The sequence below is a fragment of the Stegodyphus dumicola genome, chromosome 3 (genome assembly GCF_044657685.1).
Source record: "Stegodyphus dumicola isolate Sdum_Otavi_A_Nest chromosome 3, ASM4465768v1".
Taxonomy (NCBI): domain Eukaryota; kingdom Metazoa; phylum Arthropoda; class Arachnida; order Araneae; family Eresidae; genus Stegodyphus; species Stegodyphus dumicola.
Genome location: NC_140770.1, coordinates 30,351,009 through 30,373,722, shown reverse-complemented (window position 1 = coordinate 30,373,722; position 22,714 = coordinate 30,351,009). Strand labels below are relative to the sequence as shown.

At 32.0% G+C, this 22,714-nt stretch overlaps 1 protein-coding gene across 5 annotated transcripts in view; it reads left to right on the top strand.

The window, feature by feature from the left end:
- Window positions 1–22,714, top strand: part of LOC118203219 (inositol hexakisphosphate kinase 1-like) — a 235,323-nt gene that overhangs the window by 141,356 nt on the left and 71,253 nt on the right. The window contains exon 1 of one of the 5 annotated variants that reach the window (XM_085812689.1): window positions 8,147–8,352. The exons of the other annotated variants lie outside the window; for them this stretch is intronic. Coding sequence (XP_085668815.1) covers window positions 8,188–8,352 — 165 coding nt within the window. The 5' untranslated portion in view covers window positions 8,147–8,187. Of the gene's footprint in view, window positions 1–8,146; window positions 8,353–22,714 lie in introns of those variants that run through there. 5 annotated transcript variants of the gene reach the window in all.

Sequence of the window (22,714 nt, the reverse complement as noted above, 5' to 3'; positions counted from 1 at the left end):
CCATACATCATATTTTTACTTCCTTGTACGAAGTAAAAAGGAAGTATTGTAATCGCGAAAAGCTTCAGGCAGCATATTTCAACGACCGCTTTCGAATGCAATTTAATGATGTTTTTGCGTGATATCTATACGTAAGGACAGAATAAAAGACTCTTTTCCTCCAAAAAACTAAAAAACTGCTTTAAAATGAATTCTGAAGAGAATTTTTCGTGGCGTCTGTACGAACGTATGTACGTACGTGCGTACGAACGTGTACGTACGTAACTCAAAACCGAGTAGCCTCACAACGTTGAAATTTTGTATATAAGACTACTATAACATGTAGATGTGTACCTCGTATTTTGGTTTCAATCGGCCGTGCCAAACGTATATAAATATATTTATAAATATATCCACTCTGTTACCTGGCTCAGTGATCTCAGTTTCTTTACTCTTATATGTTTGTAAATTGTACATTTTTTGCTTTAAAAATGATTGAATTATGTTGTTTTTATCTTCCGGTTAAAGTTTTTATGCCTTCCTTAATTCTGGAAGCAATATTTGTACAATTATCAACAATTTAAAAGCTGTTTAAGTGCGGTTAAGTTTTAAATAACATGGCGGACATATTTGTTTACATTTTAAACAGCAGAATTGTAGATTTGTTGCCAATCTAGAGAGACTAAGCTTCGCAACACAAAAATAACGCCTTCATTTATTATTGCGAATTAAATCATGCTTAATCCTTTCTGGAATTTTTTCGAGGAAATAAGTATTTAAGATTTACTTCGTAATTTTTAATACAGATATTTTGAGTTTTATGTATTTTTGCCTTGTCGCGAAGTGAAAACTGAATTAATTGAATGAGAAATACTAAATCGTCTGTGAAAAACTGTTTCTTTTTCGTTTTGTTTGCTTAATTTCTTTTATACATCGTTCTAGCTTTGTTATAGTATTTGAATAGAACATGTGGCAACGATTAGATAATTCTTTAAATGATATAAATTTTGTGCATTCTGAGTTATAATATGAACGAAATATAATACTGTTAAGTAAACCTAGCGCCAGAGTGTTGCTATGGTAAACAAAGTGAATTTTAAAGAATGCATTTATTCTATTGTGGTTTATGCGCTGTCGGCGAAGTAGGTTTAATTCAATCTAATAAGTTAAATGAAATGGAAGGAAAAAAATGCGTATAATTTAATATTCCGTACAAGGAAATCATGTGGTGTACACATCAGATTTTTTGTTTAGGTGAACGAATTTATTAAAGATTTTAAAAATGTCTTTTCTACGATACTGTTAACTCCTTCAGTTGGACCAAACGAACAAATAGTTGGACTACTAATGGGGAGTTATAAGCTTCCCACAATAAACTGTCTCTCTGGGGGCACATGATAAAAGCATTGCTTGTGAAAATTATACATATTTCCTTAATTTTTAAGTTTAGGAAAGCTGCATCTAGTGAAATGTTAATATAATTTATGTTAAATCATTAAGATTAATCATTTTAGGGCTCATTTCAGATAGATATTACTGTAGGTGGATGCCAGTTTCTATTATTCGCTGGATAAAAGCACTCTGATTGCGTGGAGAAAATATTCTTATTGAAACTCAAAAAACAACTCAGTCTTTCACATAGGCTTTTATATCGAATCTTAAGTAAAGAACCTCTAGGGCAGGCATCGGTAACCGTTTATACTAAAATGGCATTATTTCGGATATGGGGGCGTTCGGCTAGCACGTCGGGTACGATAATGCGATTACGATAACAATGAAAATAAATATATCATTAACATAAATATGTTTATGTCAAAATGGAATTGCCGTTTTATGTTTATGTCAAAATAATAATTTTTCTATTAAAATACTTAGTACTATTTATGCATGATGAATTTTAAGTAATATTTAGCATACGCAATTTGAAAACGCAGAACTCTGAATTTTACGACTCTGAATTCATATAATTGTAAATATATATTCATATGACTGGAAATTTTTATTAGAAGTCTATTATATGTGCACTTGTAATTTGCAGCCTTTAAAAACAGTGATAACGTGCTGCCCATTCTCCATCATATTCTATCATAAACAAAATTATGTTTAAGTAATTAACAAATACAGATGTAGATTGTAATACTTCTTTAATGCATATACTTAAGTTTTCGAAAGATAAGAAGGCAATTTAAGATTATAAAATTGATTTATTATTTAATTAATAACAAAAGTGTTCAATACATTACAATAAATAATCTTAAATTGAATTATAATTTAAGATTATTTATTGTAATTGAATTATAATTTAAGATTATTTATTGTAATGTATTGAACACTTTTGTTATTGCGAAAACGTTAATGAAGAATTGTTGCTGTAGCATGTTGTTCGTGAATGTTGCTAGCCAAACAAGAAAACCTCAAATTGTTGCTGTTATGTAACTGAAAAAAGTTGTTCACACACAAGTATCGGATGAAATTATTTTCTTAGTCGCAATCACTGCAAAAGCAGTGTTATCTGTATCTTTCGTTATCTTTTAATCTGAAGAGAAGAATGCATACTTTGCTTACGACTCGAAATGCAAATTCTTGAAATGACAAGTTTATCTATGAAGAGAGATTAAGGGTGTAAAGGCGTAGCACGCCGTAATTTAATTGAATATGCGAGCATAACAGAACAAAGAATAGCTCACTGTATGAGGAATCAGACGTATATAGCTGCCGAAAATTGATTCCTATATTTATGTAGTGTTTTCTAGATGCCGCAAAATTCAGTTTTTCTCAAAAGTTTAATTATACAATTCGTACAGTTGTTAAAAAAGCAAACATGAAAATGAGAATTTTAATTAAAATTCTTCGTTACAGTTACGAGCGAAAACTGATGGCACCTTAAAATTGCTTCGCGGGCATCTTAGTGCCCGTAGTCACCCTTGTCCTAAGATGTAAGGGGCCCTTCCACTTTTTCAGTTAGACATATTCCGTCGTAAACTAAATTAATGTTTGAAGCAACCAGCAATGAAGGAAGCAACCAGTTTAATTACATTGCTAAAAGGGCATAACGTCGCTTTGTCCATTCCCGATTCATCCTCAGCTCAAATAGTGCCCATTCGTTCTCTATCTTCCTCCACTGATACATCATACTTTTTCATTTTTATCAGTTCCTTGAAAAGTCACTCTCTGATATAGCGAACACTTACTTTCGTCAACTGAAAGTATTTAGGCGAGATACCCTTACTTCTTTGATCTGGTTTAGCTTTCGATTTGTAATATTAAGTGCTTCTTTTAGACTATTTATTCTAAGCACAATAATGAATTTCAGCCATGTTTAAAATCTGTGTACCCGAATCTAGTCGCACTTTTGTTATATAGTGTTTTTTTTTTTTTTTTTTTTTTTTCATGTTATTTAAAGTAGCAGAGCTACGGTTTCACAGTCCTCAAAGAAAATAAAAATTTATCAAGTATATAATTAAAATTCATATATTATTAAAAGTAAATGAACTCTCTTTAAACGCGATTATATATGGATCTAGAAGATTTTGGTTTCTGAATGTTTGGTAAATGAGGTGGCCTTAGAGAGGTGTTTAGAACCAATGTTATGTTCTCAAAAATACCGATTTCTTTCAGAAGTGTCGCCTTTGGAAGAAGGTCGTCTGCGAGAGTTCATTATAAATATTTTATAATAGGCAATGGAATTAATTTAATCTGATGTCAATGATAAAAATGGTTGTTCATTTTAAGACATTTATGAGTAACAGCTGATTTTGTTTTTCCGCAGTCATCAATCATGTTCATTTAATCAGCCATTGTTCAGATTGTTGTTTAAGTTTAATTGTCTTCTATACAATTTTTCACTATAAACTCATACATGTCTCTGTACATTACAAAAATATACAATATATGCATAATAACTTATTACAAATTTAAACATTGATCATAATTTTTCTATTAAAATACTTAATACTATTTATGCATGATGAATTTTAAGTAATATTTATTGCATTCAATCTGAAAACCGCAGAACTCTGAATTTTACGACGCATATAATTATAAATATATATTCACAAAACTGAAAATTTTATTAAGAGTCTATTAGAAGACTAATAGACTTCAAATATGTCGTCTAATAAATAAATAATAGACTTCTATTCTATTAGATGAAGACTTTTATTAGAGCAATAATAACATGATGCATATTTACAACCAAGTCTTTAGGTACAAGCCGCATTGTGATTCGTCAGTTCGCTGATTTTATATGGTTTTTAAAATGTATTCAAATTTATAAAACGCCCTGTATAATTTTGGTATTGGTTTTTGAATAATATTTTTAAAAATAAAAAATATAATTTCATATTAGAGCAACACGATAACTCATTTAATGGTTTCCGATTTGTATGAGTTCCTGAAAACTGTAACCTTAACAGCTGGAAATGAGAAATCTAGTTTGCTTAGTATCATTCTTGAAGATATTTTTAAATAATTATTCTTGTGCAAAAATTATGCTTATGTAATCTATTCAAGAAAAGGACTTTACAAAGTTAATTTATTTAAAAAATTATTTTAAAACGCTTTTAAATACTTTTCCTGTCATTCAAATACTATTATATTAAACTCATGTGTTAACGCGAAAGACTGTGAACTCTTTTTTGTAGCAAACAAAAACTCAATTTCGCAGTTATGCGGATATAATTGGGAAATATTTTCTTTCAGTAGATATTTAAAAGCTTTTCGTATTCGTCAGCATTTTGCGCAGCTGTCGCAGTGTGAAATAATTATTGAGGACAGTCTGCGGTCGAGACAGTGATATTTGCTTTTTTCGGATCTGCCGTTTTGCAATTTCCTCTTAAACGAACAAAAAATTGTGGGTAGAAGATAAAATAGTCAGCAAAAATAAATTATCTTTTGCCATCGAATCCCTGATGGAAAAAATGGTTATTAATAGTTCCTAAGAAAATAACACTTATTTTTTTAATTATGCCACATTGAGTAATTCATGGTCTAAGGTTGAATTGGACTTTAACACATTGTTTGTCTGACATTTGTACCACTACTGATAAAGCATTTATTACTGTAAGTTCCCTGTAAGTTCATCTACGACTGTAAATTTGATACTAGTGTTTTCTATGAACACTTCAGAGTCATTAGGGTATTTTGATGCTGAAGACGTGAAAAATAAGCAGTGCCCTCGCTGGGACGACTCGAACCTGGACCTCTGGAATACTTGCCGAGTGTGCTATCGTTACACTACGAAGGCATGCAGAAAAGAGGGAGAAACTACCTTACAAAATGAGGTCGGGCAACGCCCACTTCTGGTACCTTACAACATGACTTAGGATTAAAAACTAAAACTTATTTATTATGGCACACTAGAAAATTCATACCCATGATTTTGATTTGATTTTAATTGTATGTAACCATTTTAAACCAAATGTTCGAGAAAGGGGCTACAGACTTTAATACCACGATATTTATCCTAATGCATGCACTTCCTATTTACATACATTTCTAAAGTAATTTGAATTTTAGATACACAGCTTCTAGACTCTGGAGGGGAAAAATTCCGTACCTATAGAATCTTAATTTTCAGTAGACTTCTGTATAATAAAAGTTTCAATAAATAAAATTTATTTAGATACAAAATTTGTTTAGATATATATAAAACTAGCAGTTACGCTACCAGCCTTCGTCTGGCTTTTAAATGTACCGGGAAAATGATTGAAGGGAACACACCAAACGTTAAATTTAAAAAACTGTGCAGAATTTTACTCTGCAAAACAACTTCATAAAAAAAAAACCCAATTTTTTTTTAAAAAATGTATTACATATAAAAAATTACAATGAAATAAGCAATATCCCTTAATACAAATATTAATTATCAATTGTAAATAAATTAACCAACTTCCCGTTGCCTCCTTTCAGCAAACGTCCAGTATCCAAGAGAAACATTCAATTTAAAATCTGCGCAGAATTATCTCCCTCATTTCTCCAAGTGGCAACAGTGCTGATTTTCAACAATCAGCAGTCCAATATACAAATGAATGAAAAACTGTTGCCAAAACTAAAATTTCTAAAATAATGAAACTATTCAAAATGGTGCGAAAAATCGAAAAGATAAGACTAAAAAAATCTGATTCGAATTTTGAAAAAAATCGCTTCGAGATGCATTGGCCCTTGTCTGGGTGCACCTATATACCAAATTTCGTAGCCCTGGGTCTATTAGCTTAGGTCTATTAGCAGCACGAACGAAAGACACACAGATTATTTCTTTTCTTATATGTAGAGATTCTTTTATTATATGTAATATTTCCTTTGAGTAGTTGCAAATTAATAACGTCTGCAAGTTTACGCGATATTGAATCATTTCTTCCTAATTCAAGCTAATTTTGTTCTCCTTTGGAAAATTTTAGAAAACATGAAATTTTTGTCGCCAATGAGCACTGCAGAATGACCTAAGCCAGTAAACTCCTTCTAGAGCATCTCCCAAATTTTGCATTCAAATGTGTGAATATTTAAATATGAATATATACAGAGTAGATGCATTATTTTATTTAATATTTCACATTTTTCTTCAGTATTACTGGTGATTCAAACGGCATTTAATTAAGTAAATTTTTCTAAATATCACGAATTCTTCAAGGCATTCATTTTTGTTTTGTATCATGTTTATTACGCACTCAAATTCAAATTCGCAAAATTTCTCTTTCATCTTGCTGATTTAAACAACTTATAATTTAATCTATTAGACAAGAATTTAGAGACATTTGAATAGACGCTTTTCTTTGAATGGCAACTCGAAAACTCAGTAAAAGCGCTTTAATTTAAAGTATGCTATGCGGAACAGTGGAAACTTTCTTTCGATTTGTTTGATGCAGCTTCAATGCCACTGATAGAATGTTAAATAGATTCTAGTTTAGATTAATTTTGTTCTAGCATTCTAATAAATTCTCTTTTTAACTAGATTGAATGCTAATTTAGATTGAAATGCCGCTAAACCACACATGAAGAAATTTTGATGGGGGCAATTATATTCATTATAGAAATTTGTTGGATAAGCCGCGTCGTTATTGTCTGTTCTCTATTGTATTTGTGTTTTAATAATCCAGTTTCTCCACCAATTTATTTTTGGGGGCAAATATAATTTTTTTTTTTTTTTGAGATTTAGAAGAATTAATGCACGGTTGTTCATTTCCTACACAAGCAGTTTTATTAAGAATCCATAATTACTAATACGGATTGAATTTATTCATTATGAAATCGCTCCACCTAAAGTTTAAAATCAGGATCTTTGCTAGGAATAAATCTTGCACTCTTTCCCCTACCTTCGCTTCTCAAATGAACTTTTGACGCGATGGATTTCAGGTGCCTCTTTCGTCTTGCATTTACAGACGTCCGTATTTTATCCAGAATTCCAACTATACTCATCAGCGTGCTTTCCGCGGAACCGTCATACAGAGCTATGTAGCTCTAAATCAGTGTGCAGAATCTTTCTGTGAATTCATCAACTAGAGAACATTAAAATATATCTTTCAAAAATAGTTCAAATTAATTTTAGACAGAAAAATGACCTTGGTTTCTGTAAAAAAAATGTAGTAATAATTGTTAAAATTTTTTGCAGAGATAGTTAATTTGAAGTAATCCATACTTAAAATGAGATTGTGCTTTTGGGGAGGTCGTACGTCTTTGTCTCTGCTAAGATGAATGTAAAATTAAGACAAACAAGTATGGAAGTGAAATAGTCATAAATAGCAGTATTTCCTCATATTTACGCATTCTGCATTTTAGAAATAGTGATTGCATTCAAAATCGAAATATATAGCATGAGATGTAATTATAGTTCAGCAAAAAATCTGTCATTTATCGATCGAAGCAGTCCAACTTAACAACGGCTCAAAACGAAATCTGTCATTAAGGAGAGATGATAAAATTTCCTTTCTTATTTAATCACAAATTGTAAACTTCTTAGCCACATTTCATTCGATTTTTCTATCTTTCCTGAAGATAAAATTTAAATAGTATTTTCGTCGATTCGAAATAAAACGCGAAGAAAAGTAAACATTCCGCTATCTCACTGTATGTTGACGAAGAATGATATGACGTAATAGGGGAAAAGAGTCCCTACGTTTAAATAGGGAAGTTTTTCCCTACTGACTTCATCAGCTGAGTACGGAACGGAACGTTTGATGTCAGTAGTGAGCCTAAGAGCCGCTTGTTCTGTGTATGAAATTCTTTGTTCAAGATCGTGTTGATTGTGATCGCGCATGTGAGCACGACTCCCGCAATGATGACATTCGAATCCCCAGTGAGACTGAGGATCGGGGATGTAAACTGGGGGAGTGCTTAGGACGCTGTACCTCTGAAACGAATTTACAAGAAGCTGGTAAGGTAAGTGTTAGGGATTTCTTTTTTTTTCTTCTTCTGATACTTTCGTTCACTGCTGTGCTGTGAACGCACATTTGAGGGCAGTGCCCAGGATTCATTCTGTTCCCCTTTTATGCCATTTGGAAACTGACGCAACCGGTTCTGGATTACATCTGCCTGAATAACAAATCGTGCGTATCAAAATGGTACATAAAATGTGTAAATTGATTGTATCCATAGCTTGAACTACTTGTAAGATGATATAGCAAAATAACTTCACGAATATATTGGAAAAGAGCTTCCAAATATAAGTCATCTGTGTTTGTGATTTTCTTTCTTCGAGTAAAGAAACGAGCATCAATTATTAAGAATACACACCTCGTTTAACCTTATAGTTTTTTAAGAGCTGCGTTCGATAGCATATTGCGAATAGGCATTATATTATTCACGTACTGAGAAAAACTATATGATTCCCCACCTCAGCTGAATGTTGTAGCTTACTTAAAACTTGTTATGCATGGTATTCATAAACAATAGATGCTTAAAAAAATGGATTACACCTCTGCAGTAAAAATCGATTGAAATACTCTTATTGTGATCATTTAGCCATATTTCGTCATCTGCCGTTTTAAACGTTTTTTTTAATCACAATATTATGAAGAGAAGTGGTTTTTCAGTGTTTAATAAATTTTTAATGTGTAATAAGGTAAGTAAAAATGGAGTTCGACAACGAAAAAAAAAATTTTTTTTCGGTTGTTGGTTCTAAAATGTGATATTACCGTTTTTAGAGTTCTCAGGTTTTATATTATTTTTAAGTCTTGCAGTTTTCTCTGAACTTGCACGTGATTTTAAATGGATGATGTGCCATTGATTTAAATTAGTTGACAAATGAAATAATTTCATTTTAACTGCTCTTGTTTGATTTACTGAATGTGAGGTTTGGTCTCGTCGGCATAGCGTCAAAACCACAAATCAGCAAAACTGTTATTTCAAGAAATAAAATTAAAAGGTCTGTCACATGCTTGTCTGTATGAAAAATCATTACTTCTCAATGAATCTTAAATATGAATCACAGAAAATTTGTTTTCTTTCAGTGCTGTGTAAACATTGCAAAATGATTAAGAAGTGCACGGAAGTGAAAATGGTTGTGAAAGCAGATTCTTGCTTGAAGAGATGCTGTGTTCTTGGTTTTAGAGAGGATTTGTTTTTGCCTTGGATTATTTCAAAGTACTTGTAGGCAAATTGACTTAGGAAAGAAATAATTTTGCTGATTTTATGGTTTATCTTGCATTATTGCTTACAGTGCCATAAGCTGATCAATGTTAACACCCATTCTTTTAAGCAAAATTATGTTGATTTTGATGGACGGGAGTTGTTTTATGATGTTACGATAAATATATATGAGAATTTTGGTTATTTTATAATGATGATAATCGGTTGTAGGAAGGAAGGTGTGGAGCTTTAAGTGGGCTCATTTATTTATGTAAACAATCTTCTGAAGTATACTAACTAAACGACTGTTACATCATTTATATCTACCGTTATCCTTTCATAATATTTATATGCTGCCATCAGTGTTCACGAGTTGTAGATAGGTTCATGCATAATCCTGACTCGGGGATACATTCGCTATTTGTAATAACATGAACACCAGTGCTGGTTGATGTTGTGAACACCTGTGCTGGTCTTGTCCAATTCTACTTTAGTTTTGACCAAGAACACTATTTGTGAAGGAACACCATGATCTGTGACGTCAAGATATCATTGTGAGGAAGTTCTTGCTTCTCTGTTCTGCTACCATCAGTCACATCAAAACCATCGGACTTCTGTTCCGACGGTTTTGAAGTGCCTCATGTTCCCGAATGGAGGACAGAATTGTCCATCTGTTATCTGGAATTCAAATTCCGGGCTTTCTGCGAACTTGGGGTGGAGGGGGAGGAGCAATCTCCGCTAATCACCATACCGAAGTTCAGGGTAACGAGGACATTATTTCTTATTATAAACATTAAATTTTTTATGATATAATTTATTTTATTTTCCCGAATTTTACATTGTTGTTTAGTATTTTATCTCGGAGCATCTCAAAAGAATTTCAAAGTGGATAGCTGGAGGCAGCTTAAATATCATTTTAGATCATCAACGTTTAAAAAAATGATTTCAGGCTTGAACTTTAAAGTAGTAAAATATTAAGTCTATCACTTTTAAAAATCACAGGAAAGTATGTAAGGTGTAGTTGTCTAAAGCGAGGGATTCTTTCGTGGAGGATCTTTTAAAGGAAATTGGCTCGTATTCACATTATACGAGGATATGGGGAAAATCGCAAAAATTCCCAACCCATTCACTAGGATTTGAACTATCTGTTCTTAATAAGTTTTTATAACTCACCATTTGGAGCCTCAGATTCAGTGCCAGTTATTTTGAAGTTTCTGTTTCCATGTTCTGCTTTGCTCTAAAAGGTTTTAAATATTTCTCAAGTTCGCCTCTAATTGCCACATGTTTTATTTTAGGAAGGCAAGATAATTACTATATCTTATTTAATTTGACTAATATTCATTTTTATATCATATTTAAATTTAATTGGAAAATGTGTGATAATGTGTGTACCCATAGTATAGTGCGGTTATAAATTATGTCGTTAATCAGTGTGATAGTGACCTTGTATTTTGCATGCATATATCTCTGACGTGTGATATGATTGTTGACATAAGTGTTAGAAATCTTTTCTTAGAGATAACGCGATGGTGTTTAATTTTCACCCACTCACATTCTGGAACTCTCCTTCGAGATAAGCCGGTAACTTGCGGAGAAACTGATTCACGGGAGAAATAGTAATAAAACTAATTTTAGTTTATATTTTAATTTTTCAAACTGAGCTGAAACAGAAGTATAAGACGAACGAGGTGACTAGCACAAGTAAATCGAAATTTGAGGTTTCACGTTAGTATATAAATATATTCAAAATATCTTAGGTGGTTTCAGTTGCTCTTTAAATAATTAAATGAAGAATTTATGATTAATTAATTAAGTTTGAAAACATTTTCCAGATTATTACATTTAATAAGGTATAAATGTTTTTAAAATAAAATAAAGTTCTTTTCTAATTACTTGACAAAAATGAGTGTTATCGTAAAGATGGAATACTGTGAGGGTTTAATTGCGCAAGCCCTGAAGCATATTATATTATGAAAAAGTCTGGTTTCAAAAATAGACGTTTATTTTTACATAATTAACTGCCGAGACGGCAGAGTGGTTAGGGACTCTTGATTGCCGTACCGAAGGGCCCGAGTTCGAATTCCAAAGGATGACATACAGTGTCTCACAAAAGTGCTGGGACACTTGTGCTTTACAAAAGGAAACTGTAATAAAATAAATTAAAGAAACATGTAAACATTTTTTTGTGGGTGTGTTTCATACTTAAATTTAGTAACAATTATTACATAACATACATTTTCTCAAAGTATTGAAATATTAATTTAATAAAAATACAATTGTTTAGAACAGAGCAAAAAATGGCTCACATAAGTGATGGGACACCATTCGATACTACTACGTACTACAATAAAAATATTTTTTGGGGTTTTTATTTTTACTCAAAAGCAATTGGCAATAATTTATAAAATCGTCTGCAGTATTTCTCTCGAGTTTGTTTTGGAATTTTTGTGTTTTTTAGCTCTGTGCAACCATGAATGCTAAACGAAAAGAAACTTTGCCTGAAGTTCGAAAATTTGTTATTAATTTGCATATTGAACGTGGAAAATCTATTATAAAAACTGCTGAAACAGTTAACATGAGTCATTCAACAGTTTTCAATATTATTAAACGATATAAAAATAATCATATGATTCAGGATAAAAGAAGACCTGGCCGACCATCAAAGCTATCCAATGGAATAAAGCGAATTATCGTTCGAAATATTAAAAAAAATCCAAGAATGAGTGCTCCTAAAGTTGCTGCTAATTTACAAGAATTATATGGAGTAATTGTTAATCCTGAGACTATTAAAAGAGTAATTCGATCTGTTGGATATCACGGTAGAGCAGCCGGGAAAAACTTCTTCGTAAGTGAAAAGAATAGAAAACTCAGACTGGCTTTCGCAAAATCCAACATAAATAAGAATTCTGATTACTGGAATGAAGTTATATTTGCTGATGAGAGTAAATTTAATATATTTGGTTCTGACGGTAGAATCTTGGTGTGGAGAAAACCCAGGGAAGAATTTCGTAAACAGAACTTGGTGCCAACAGTAAAACATGGTGGAGGAGAAGTTATGGTATGGGGGTGTATGTCGTCCGCTGGAGTTGGTAATCTTGTTTTTATTGACAGTATAATGGATCGCTACAAGTATATTGACATTTTGAATCAAAATTTGAAATCTTCAGCACGAAAATTGAACCTTCATAACGATTTTAAATTCTACCAGGACAATGACACCAAGCACATCGCTTTGAACGTTAGACTCTGGCTGCTGTATAACTGTCCTGAAATAATAAAAACACCACCACAATCTCCAGACTTAAATCCCATACAGAATATTTGGCAAGAATTGGAATCAAGAATTCGCAAACACACCATTTCTTGAAAACAACAATTAAAATCGGTGCTTCAAGAAGAATGGGGTAAAATCACTCCAGAAATCACAAAAAAAAAAAAAAAAAAAAATTAGTCGCATCCATTCCAAGAAGATTAAATCATGTTTTAAAAGTAAAAGGAAATCCAACAAAATATTAAAACCTTTTAAAAAGTAAAATTTTGGGATAAATATTTGATGGAAAAGTAAGTGTCCCATCACTTATGTGAGCCATTTTTTGCTCCGTTCTAAACAATTATATTTTTATTAAATTAATATTTTAATATTTTGAGAAATTGTATGTTAGGTAATAATTGTTATTAAATTTAAGTATGAAACACAGCCACAAAAAATTTTTACATGTTTTCTTAATTTATTTTACTACAGTTTCCTTTTGTAAAGCACAGGTGTCCCATCACTTTTGTGAGACACTGTAGATGTAAATAGTCTGTCCCTTCATAGGAGGCAGCGGTGACCCATTTATTAGGTGTCTCCATAATAAAGTGACCACTGTTTTCGCTCTTAGTAGTGGCCAACGCCTATAATGGCTAATGCCTGCCATTGGGGCAAAAATTTACACTGTTCTATATAATTATACCACTCAATCGTAAATGTCTCAACCTTCAATTTCTCTGATTAATGACGCTGGCAAATTATTTCAAAATATATTTTATTCCAAAAGATCCTTTATTTCTGCTTTACAAACTGCTTACGAATATTCTCACCAAACGATTCTGCCATTCGCAATTGGTAATCGGTATCATTCGCTATCGATAGTGATTAAGAATATGCTAATTTCCTACTCTGTGCTTGTGTTATACCCTAGCTATTGACTGAGGATGGTATCAATTGCAGTTTCGTCCAAGATTGTTTTGGATATTTTTGTTTTAAAATTCCATATTTGAGTGCACATATGCATTAGCAATAACCATTATATCGTGAATGAACATAAGTCGGAACATACAGGGTAGAAATCGTTCTAGTGCGTTTTTAAATGGACTATAAGTAGCCTGTGATAGATAGCTGAACTCAGTGGGAAAAGTGTGTGTGTGTGATTATGGCAAAGCCTCGAAGGCTATCTGCCTAAGAGGAGGGATGCCTTCGTGGAGGACTTTCTAAGGAAAACTGGCTCGTATACATGTTACACATGGGGAAAACCACGAGAACGCCCGTTCAGCCTGCCTATTCGCGGGATTCGAACCTCGGACCGAACTACCAGTTTTCAGCGACTTTACGCTCGGCCGCAGATGGGCCAATGGGAAAAGAGTCGGTGGACAAACGGAAGGCTGCGAACTTGAATCGTAGTTAAAGCATTGGTTACGAAATATCGAAAATATATTTTAAAATAACTAAATCTTCATTAGTACACAGAAATTTTGAAAGTTTGAATAAAAACTGCTTCATGAATTTTTAAGAAGCGTGAGCTCTTGCTTCAGCAAAATTGGTTCATTCTGCTTCTGTTTAAGGGAGATACGCGCTGTGTACCTCTGGAAATTTATTTGAGCACATTTATTGGAATTTGCGTAAATAAAATTTAAATTTAATTGATTCTAGAAATGGAAGTCTATCTGAGTTTCTTTCGGCTTTGCTTAAATCATTTTACCTTAGCACTCCCATATACGTTCTATAGTTTGGTTATTATTTAATATGGTTTTCTTATACATTCTCCTGTTACTTCATGAATTCATGAATAATCCTAGCATTTTCCCCATTAAATAAATAAATTTTCCCTTTTAAAAGCTGAAGTAACTCGTCGTTTAAGGCTTCGATACTGTTCGATTTTCGGGGACGTGTCCCTTTCTAAAAAAAAAAATCTGATTTGTGAGATTTTTTATAAGAATACTGCAATTAGTTAGAAGAGAAAAGCTATAAAAGATGAAAAATAAATTTTAAATGAATTTTCTTCTCGGCATATTTTTCTGTTTTTATAGGAGGAGGCTAATAATAATAATTATTATTATACTACTGAGTGGCAGTGTATACTTAGTGTTTTGTGTTGCAGTTTTTAAGTATATTCTGCTTTTTACAAATACGGTGTGTAGTAATCTAACTATTACCGTTTTTTAATCGAATGAATGCTAATGCATTAAATCGTGAAGATAATGCTGTGATATTGCTTGTTACATTACGAGAAATAAGAGATGTCACTGCAGATCATTTTTTATTTCAAAGTAAAACTGCTATTTTAGATACTTATCTCCATCTGCTGCTGACAACTTGCAGCTGCAAAACGTCTCATCTCCCTCACAAATGTGAATTTTTTTAAAGCTCTGCGTTTGTAGAGAAGCCGGATTTCAATCGAAACACCAGAGATCACATGCAAACAATTCATAAAACGGCTTATGAGGAGGCATCTTGTTGAAAGATATTGATTTTAGTCTCTATTTAAACAGTCAGTTCTTCAGGTCAGTAGCGTAAGTAGATATCTCAGCCCCTACGCAAAAATCGTATTTATTAGCTCACCTTTCCTATATTTTATAGCATCCCCAATCCCCCCATAAAAGGGGAAAAATCATTGATGATAATTTTAGTCATGTTTCATTATTAGAAATATCAAAATTCTGCCTACCTCTTTTTCCCGGGTGGTGACTGTATCTCCTTCGATGTTGATTTCAGCATACAATGGATGATAACGTAAATAAATGACCACACGGTTAGACTAACACTAGAATATATTTAAAACATATATTTAAAATATATTATAGAATATATTTAAAATTTTAATTCAAATTATACAGTTTCAAGAATACGTCGTTAGCATGTCATGGAATACATCTATCTATTTATTCGCCGTTCGAAGTGCGTTGAAGTTGAAGAAAAGTTGAGTTGCAATGTGCTTCTCACAAACGATAACTATGCGCGAAATTTTAAAGGCTCTGTTTTTAACACAATAAGTACTTGCTTTGAGAATACCAAAGTGAAAAATCCAAAGCAGATTTTTTAGTCCAAAGGGACTTGAGTTCCGAAGGACTATTACTTTCGTTTTGGCATTTTGCGTCGGACGGATAAATGTCGGTTCACTTTTCAAACTGTTGCCATAAAATGTTAGAGTCCTGCATTATATTTGAAGAAATTAAATAATGAAAAATCTGCATGAATGTATGTATATTTCTCGTATTGTGATAAAACAACGGTACATAGAGTCATCGAATTTTGAATAACGTAATCCTCCAACGAATATGAGCATGTGGAAGACCAAATTTGAAATTTGTTTTATGATCGATTTCCTATTTTTTAAAACTGACGAATTTTTGATTAACAAACTCAAGGATTTCAAAGCGAGCAATGGCAACGTTGTGCAGAAAAAACATTTTTATCTCCAGCGCGTGAGTCTCTGTATCGGAAATTCTAAAGATACGCTCGTTTTAAAACTATTTTGCGATATTGCTGTTGCACTGGATCTTATGGTTTAAGTGCGAGGAACATGATATTTAATAAAGAAAGGTAACACACAAAATGTTAAAAAACGCCCCTTTGGACGTAATTTAAAATCTGAAACATTTCAGATTTTTTTTTTTTTTTTTTTTTTTTTTTTTTTTTTGCAAGAAAAATTAAGAATTTTTCCTCTTTTGTGTTTCTGTATTTTTAGGTCAGCAAAATTTTAGGAAAGGTAAAATTAGAGTCATATTCCTGGCATCAAATTGTTTTTAATCCATCTTTGTTGTTTGGGCGGGGGATCAGATTTTTATGGGATTTTACTTTCATCGGGGTATGTATTGGGGACTAATAAATAAATCTGCTGAGAAAAAAAAACCACTCCATGTAAAATACAGAGTTAAATGGAAACATGCAAAATATAAGTTTAAAGATAAAGAAGCTCTAGATTAGCAGATTTTATATAAAATTTTATTTTGAATTTGTATATGAAATTTACCCTTATCTGAGGTTTCTTTATCATAAATATTATTGCTACGTACTATTTTTAAGTTAGTAAATGACTGCTTAACTAATAGGGTAGCAGGCAGACAGAATAGTAGTAAACATACAAAACAAATCATGTACATCATAATTTACTTAGCTCACAAATAAGAACTATTCAGAAATTTGAGAAATATATATATATGTGTGTGTGTATATATATATATATATATATCATATATATAAATAGGGGACGGTTACTCGAGTTAAATAGGATTTCTCTACAGTAATTGATTTTTACTCCAAATTGAATTGATTAAAATGCTTCATAAGAATAAGTTCTTTGCGTATCAGCATTGGTTCATAATTCCTTCTATTCGCGGAAATATTTGGCCTGACTAGAATTGCCGGTTTGGCTTTAACTTATAACTCGAGTAAAGACGAAACACTTTCGTATTTACGTATTTTTTTCAATTATTGTTCATTGAACGGGAGTTGGTTTGTTCCCCTTGAAAAGTCAACTAATTTCCGATCAATGACAATGATTACATGTTTTAATTTTTCCTTTTACAATTGAAATTTTATTCTTCATGATGATTTAACTCCAGTTCCCGTTAAAACATTATTAACATTTTACTTTCAAATTACTTCAAAACATCTTTCAAAATATAACTTACCAGTATGGATTCACACTTTTAAAAGAATTCTACTTTAATTAAACTTAGGAGATAATATAATCAATTAATCAATACTGTTTAGGAAATAAATTATTATTAACTAACTTTGCAGCAATTGCGCAAGTAGTAATAACTTGTATTCACACTAAATGGATTTAAGATCATACAACATTATATATAAATATATTATATAATTAATAAGCTAGGTTGTAAGTACTATACCAAAAAGACCAATTTGGTCAAAAACTTTTGCGCAATATGCTGCAAAATTAAGGAAATGAGAAGAGAAATTGTAGCTAGCTCGCCAAAAAGTTACCAGGAGCTGTGGCTCCAAGAAAAAGTTCAACACAGTTTTATTAAAAAAACAAAGACATTCAAGGGTGAAAAATTAGGCTACATGCCAGATAAAATGTAAATTATAAAACACAGTAAAATACTAATCGTTGGATACAAGTTATATATATATATATATATACAGTCAAAAGTCGTTAATCCGGACTCGTCGGGACTTCGGCGATTCCGGATTATAGATCATCAGTTTAAATCTCATAAGATGGCATGCAGAAATTCTAAAATTAAAAATATGAAACCATAATTTATGAAATAAAGAACAATTATGATCTAAAGGGTATCAAAATTTACAAAAAAAAGCTTAATATTTATTTCTTTATTAAACATTTCTTTCAATGTAAGTTGCTTCGTTTTATGTGATAATACTTTCTCTTTAATTCTATAAACAGACATAATTTCTTGTTCAGTTATGAAGTTCCGCTGTTCAAGTCCCGTTAATTGCTGTGCCGAGAATACCGACTAACTTGTCAATCGAAATTTTTTCGTTTTCACTAACCTCTCTGTCATATTCTTCATCTCTTTATCCATTTTTTGCAGAAATTCTACTTTTTGTTTGATGAACATCGAAACATACTTTCGTTTTGTACGATCCTTTGGGAGCTCCAGAATCGGAAATTCTATTTGACATAATCAAAAGTTCAAGTTTACTTTTATAGTATTGCTCTTACAGTCTGCAAAAAATAATAAGCCGGATCCAATTCGAAAATTAAGGAAGAATGCAATCATCAACATTAACTGAAATAGATAATTAGATAATTTTAGCTTATACCGTCCGTTATACATAAAACGCGCACGCGAAAACGTATTCTGTGCTTGCGCACACTCATATGCGCAGTCGTAAAAGGTCTTACGCGCGTATGCGCATGTGTCAACGCGGCGCATGCGCAGAAAGTTTTTAGCTTTGAGGTCCGTATTATAGATCATTCCGAATTATGGGTGTCTGAATTAACGACTTTCGACTGTATATATATATGTATGTATAGTATATAGATAGATAAGTCACCATAAATAAATAATAAAAGACCCTGATTTATTAAAATTTGCTTCTTTCTGGTTTCAATTTTGCAAAATCATTGATTAATACCCTGCGCATCCTCCATTTTATCAACTATCTGAACTGCATTGCAAAGTAGTGACAAGCTTGAGCAGAACTAAATATATAGCAGAGTAAAATTAAACTCTTTTATGCATTTTGAGAAATTAAAACATTGAATAGTTAAGATTGTCCGACTCGGCTTTGATCTCAAAAGCGAACTGGCTGCACGACTGTTTTTCTGGATTTCCTCGTGTGTACTTTTGAATACGAGACAATTCGCCTTAGAAAGAACGATACACAACTTGTGTCATATTCGAATTTGCTGTCAAGTGATGTTTCTGCAGCTCCGTTTTTTGCAGTTTCTGATGCTGCCTACTTGGAACTTCATAAAAACGAGGCTAAAAAAGAATCTTAAGGCGGCCCCCTATTGCCTTTTTCTATACCTACACAAAACTCTGCTTCTGCAAAAACATTATATACATATTTTTATGGAAAAACAAAAATACAATCCATTTCTGTTATCTTTCTAAATTTAAAATTTAAACATATAAATCTAATTCGGCAGAACATCTAAGGCCGTTCCAAGGCCTTGGGCTACTATGTGGCTGCATTCCTTGCATACCCTGTATTTTCGACACTGCTTCGTATGTCGCAGACCAAAAATCACTGGAACGTTTATGACTTGCATCTTTTTCTCGGAGTTCCCAAAACAGCTATTATTATTTCACGGAAAATCCTAATCATGTTGTTCTTCCAGCTCATACACGTTCTAAGAACCGTTTCTTTGACTCATTTCTCGTCAGCAAACCGGTTCTGCAAGCAAGTGGTATAATTTTTTGTAAATTGAAAAGAAAGATTTGTTGCCATCGTTCTACAAAAATTTTCTTTGTAAATGCCGTTTATTCTTAAAATAAACTAACGAAATGTATATAGTATTGTGTTTAATGTATATTTTTTGCCACTTTATATATTTACATAAACAACAGATTTTTTTTATCAAATAACAATTTGCAATTAGTCTTTGTTTTTACATCTATATTTTAGAAACTTCCTAAAAGACTACTTATAAAAAAAATCTGATGTGTACACCACATGACTTCCTTGTACGGAATATTAAATTATACGCATTTTTTCTTGCATTTTATTTAAACTTATTAGATTGAATTAAACCTACTTCGCCGACAGCGCATAAACCACAATAGAATAAATGCATTCTTTAAAATTCACTTTGTTTACCATAGAGACACTCTGGCGCTAGGTTTACTTAACAGTATTATATATCATTCATATTATAACTCAGAATGCACAAAATATATATCATTTAAAGAATTATCTAATCGTTACCACATGTTCTATTCAAATACTATAATAAAGCTAGAAGGATGTATAAAAGAAATTAAGCAAACACAACAAAAAAGAAACAGTTTTTCACAGAGGATTGAGTATTTCTCATTCAATTAATTCAGTTCTCACTTCGCGAGAAGGCAAAAATACATAAAAACTCAAAATATCTATATTAAAAATTACGAAGTAAATCTTAAACACTTATTTCCTCGAAAAAATTCCACAAAGGATTAAGCATGATTTAATTGGCAATAATAAATGAAGGCGTTATCTTTGTTGTTGCGAAGCTAAGTTTCTCTAGATTGCCAACAAATCCACTATCCTGCTGTTTCAAATGTAAACAAACAATGGCCGCCATCAAGGCTTAGCGGCACTTAAACAACTTTAAAATTGTTGATAATTCTAAAAATATTGCATAGAGATTTACTAAAGGCATAAAAACCTTAACCGGAAGATAAGAACAACATAATTCAATCATTTTTAAAGCAAAAAACGTACAATTTACAAACATATAAGAGTAAAGAAACTGTGATCACTGAGCCGGGTAACAGAGTGGATATATTTATAAATATATTTATATACGTTTGGTGCGGCCGATTGCAACCAAAATACGAGGTGCACATCTACATGTTATAGCAGTTCTACATACGAAATTTCAACGTTCTGATGCTACTCGTTTTTGAGTTGTGCGAGATACGTACGTACGCACGTACGTACATACGTTCCTACAGACGCCACGTAAAATTCTCTTCAGAATTAATTTTAAAGCCGTTTTATAATTTTTTTGAAGGAAAAGAGTCTTTTATTCTGTCCTTACGTACAGATATCACGCAAAAACATCGTTAAATTGCATTCGATAGCGGTCAGAATGGATATTTTCGATGAAATATACTGCCTGAAACTTTTCGCGATTACAATACTTCCTTTTTACTTCGTACAAGGAAGTAAAAAAAGAATATATTTCCTTTTCCTTTCTTTACCTGAAAAATATATCGCATTGTTTTAGCATTCTAAGAACAATTAAGGGCATTAGTAAACAAGAACATTGCTTTTAATATTATTGTCTTGCCTATCCAAATTTTTAATTTCGATCAGGTTCAGGAATAATCACTAGTAAGGCAAAAGGTGTCATTGCTTTATAGACTTTATGTACTAGTTTTACCTTGCTTAGCTTTATCGTAGATTTGATCGATAAAATCCTGAATATGTAAGAGAATACTGAACGTGTTTTTGTCTTCTACCAGCCTGTCGAAAGGACTTACAAATCTATAAATTTTAGATCTCCAACCCGCATAGACACTCCAGTTCCGAATTTCCATACCTTTACCCATAATTCTTCGTAGCAGCAGCCTTCGTTGAGCAGTATGTCGATCGAGCGGCTGTATGGGCGAACTTATAGAAGTATTTTCAACTAAAGTATAGCACTCCAAATGTGATGTTTTTTGAAACTGTTTGCAATGCCTTAAATTGTAGATGATGTTCCAATGCCAATGATTATAAGTTACGGAGTACCTATGGTTCAAAATCATGTACCTCCACATCAGAAAAATATCTAAGTAGTGAGCATAAATAGGAAAATTGCATAATTGGTTATCACGATGCACACTAGAGCTACATTAGCTCGAGAAAGTTTAGGGATAGGAAAAATCGGTACTTTTCCGTTTTGCCGGCGCAAGCGATAAAGTCGCCAATAATGGTACAACCGATGCTAATGGAATATTCTCGCTAGTAACCTTTTATGCCTCATTTTGAAAACAAGTCGCAGCTTTTTCTTATCAGATTGATTGGTTCTTTCAATACTGGCATATAATTACATAGAATTTTTATCAGATAGTTTAGTTTTATGTCTAAGGCCATTTTCGTAATTAAGTCAATTAGGATGCAATCACAGCTCTTACCCGAAGCCGAAAATATAGAAGAGACTCAGTTAAATTCAAGAATGCATTAGCGAAGTAAAGCACTACAGTTTTACATAATTTCTGAGTAAGCTATTCATACGAATTGAAATATTTCTTGCATTTAAACTTGTGTTCCAAATTAAGATTTAATTTGAAATTAATGTAGATAATTACTGAGAGCATTAGATTTTTGTAGAGTAGTTTACGTGAGATGAGATCGCTTGGATCACGTGATATGAACCGGCGAATCAGGATGTTGAACCATGAAGGCATAGTAAATTCTTAAATTAATGTCTTTTTACAAATTTATTGTCTTTATTTATTGGCTTTTATAAAATTTTAAGCGATATTAAAATGTTTATGCCTTCAAAAAAAGAATTCTTAGAACTAACATTTTTTTAACATTTTTTATGTGTATACTGTATGTTGTCACCAATAAAGTCTGCTTGGCGAGATTTGTGCGGGCGAAACGGAAAAGTACCGAAAATCAAGTTTTGATTTTTTTTGGAAGTTTTATGATTTAAATTTTTTTTCATATTTTTTAGTTATATATATATATATATTGGGTATTTTTTTTAAATTTTATAACGCATAAATACGACACTAAAGCAAAAAGTGGAAAGGATTAGAGGAAACTTAAAAAATTTCCCTTTTT